The 2,573-nt window shown below is 37.9% G+C and overlaps 1 protein-coding gene across 1 annotated transcript in view; it reads right to left on the bottom strand.

Moving 5' to 3' along the window:
- Positions 1-177: 177 nt before the first annotated feature.
- Positions 178-2,573, bottom strand: part of LOC105625739 (protein kinase C and casein kinase substrate in neurons protein 1) — an 8,875-nt gene continuing 6,479 nt past the window's right edge. The window contains exons 8-10 of the mRNA XM_012207060.1: positions 2,357-2,467; positions 483-643; positions 178-406 (exon numbers count right to left, since the gene is read on the bottom strand). Coding sequence (XP_012062450.1) covers positions 178-406; positions 483-643; positions 2,357-2,467 — 501 coding nt within the window. The remainder of the gene's footprint in view (positions 407-482; positions 644-2,356; positions 2,468-2,573) is intronic.

Below are 2,573 nucleotides of genomic sequence, written 5' to 3'. Positions count from 1 at the left end.
TATATATATATATATATATATATATATATATATATATATATATATAAAACGTTCATTTTTATACAGAAAATATAAATTTTCAATTCTAGTATTTTTTTACAGAGACTATGCACCTCATACTACCTTAATTATATGAACAAGTTCAAACAATTATATCACTCCTTTACTAAACGTAATTTAATCGAGTCGCTCAAATAGGATTGAGCTCTGAAATTTTGCGAAGGACCATGCCTTTTCTGTAATACCTTGTTTAAAACTGAGCTCGTCCGCTTCAGCACCTTCGTAATCGTACAAAGCACGTACGGGAACACCAGGTTCTCCATTATCGACCAGTGGTTCACCTCCGTCCTCATCCCATTCCTCCTCTTCGAATGGATTCGATTCTTGCTTGGCGTTGGTACCGTTACTGCAATTATCGTGCATTAATAAAATTATATTAATACAAACATCAATTTATTTCTTGCGAGAATCTTATAACTTACGTAATAGTCGTAGTCCTGTTGACGCTGTCTGTCTCATTCTTCTCTGAAGATTGCTTGCTGGAACTTATGGTATCCGTTTTGCTATCTCCGTGATTGCCGTCCGCTGATATTACTCGTGTGGCAGGCTTCGATTTTGATTTGTTATTGACTGGTGGATATTCCTGTTTGAACGGGAGAGAAGAAGCATTTTAGATACGTTTCGATGAAATCTGCGTAAGTGCGTATTGCGGTTATCGGATGCACGAATTTCTCGATGAGAACGCCATGCGTGCAACCAAGTGTATAATGATACGAGTCGTTCGCTGCGAATTTGCGCCTCAAATGAGCATGCCGACGATGCATGTGCGAGTAAAGCTATCGCTATCTCGCTGTGTCTATCTTCTCAATAATCTTGCATGCCTCAAGAAGATTTATTATCTTGAGGCTTACATTCGACCGCGATAAGATTCGATAAAATAAGAAGAGTCTATATATTTTTATGGAGAAGATAGCATTCAGATTCCCATTGTGATAAATGTACCAATTTGAAAAAAATGCGTATTTACAAAGCAATTAGATTCGAGATTACGCTTCTTTAAATAGACAATTGTGACAATGGATATTTCTCGACAGATTAATTAATGAATAGTTAAAGTATGCCATTTTAATTCTATATCACCGATCATTGTTATTGCGTTATTGACGAGACATATTTTAAACAAGATGTCCTTGTACGAGAATAATAATTCAGCTATCAGCTATGTACAAATAGTTTTATGCTGTACCATGCAAGAAATTAACATACAGAATCGCCCGCAACCGTCATGTTTCCTTCAAAACTTGTTTGTCTTTCGTAACAATTCGTTCAATATCTATGTAGATAGTTAATTACCATTAAATCACCTCGACTACTATACGTTAAAAGTCTATTAAAACACAGTTTATAAATATTCAAAATTAAGAAGTTTCTAACTGGAAGAAATTACGACAGTTTTGGTGCACACTCTGTTGTTATTCTTCCATTTGCGAAATTAATTTTGTATTAATTCCGTTATTTGGTTTTCCATGTGACTGTCATTGTAATTTTTAAATATTTTTGAATATATAGATGTTGCATATAATTTTTAACAATCGGTTGCAGGCATATGTGACTTAGGCTAAATTTAACGATTTATACACGTATATCTCTTAATAATATTATAATTGTCCATACCGTATACCATGAGCAGGATAATAAGCGTCTTGTAAGAAATTGATTTACAAACTTTCGAGGCTCGGACCTTTTCTAAGCTTGGCTAGCTTAAGAAAAGTTTGTAAGGCGCAATTATTTTTATTGGATATCGATATTATTTATCTCTGTACGATTTTTCTTCCATCTTATGAGAATATTATGAATGAATTTATTCGAAAGAGGTCAGAAAAAAGAAATCAAGAATCTTCCTTCGATTTGATTTTATTCTTTACTCTCTCGAATGTCTCTCAGATCTTTGCCGCGCTATCTCTTCAGTCTGTAAATTCATTTCTGGTGTACCTGCTACAAGAGGTTGTCCGTGTTCACCTTTAGGCACAGATTCGTGCGATTACGTGCGAGCACAAGAGCGGAGCGGATTACGGTTAATTCGGTTAGAGCTAGAAGCTGAGAAAGGAAACCCATCCTGGATGACCTCGCGGCCAGCTGGGACATCCGTTAAAAGCTGTCGCGTGCCAGCCTAACCGATGCCGGCGATCTTTCTCTTTCTATCCCATTCCCTCGACCAATCGATTCGATCGAGACGAACCAGCTCGTTGGCATAGATACATAAGTAAGGCGGGTGGGTAGATGCGCGCGAATTGTGTGGAGAACAGTTAAAGTGAGATTGGCGCGTCTTGTGTGTAACGTGTAAACAAAACTTTACATGCAGATCCTCGCCGACCGGGCGTTGATTGATGAGAGTGATGGAGCCTGCCGGGAGCGCCTCCTTCGACTTCGAGCCCTTCGTGATCTCGCGGAACTCCTCTGTGTATTCCTGCATAATAGCAACGTCCCAAAACAATCACATGCATGCATTCTCTCTCTTTCTCTCTCTCTCTCTCTCTCTCTCTTTCTCTCTCTCTTTCTCTCTTTTCTTCTTG

This window comes from Atta cephalotes, assembly GCF_000143395.1.
Source record: "Atta cephalotes unplaced genomic scaffold scaffold00003, whole genome shotgun sequence".
Lineage (NCBI taxonomy): Eukaryota > Metazoa > Arthropoda > Insecta > Hymenoptera > Formicidae > Atta > Atta cephalotes.
Note: the sequence above shows the minus strand (reverse complement) of the source record. Positions and strands in the feature narration are given on the sequence as shown.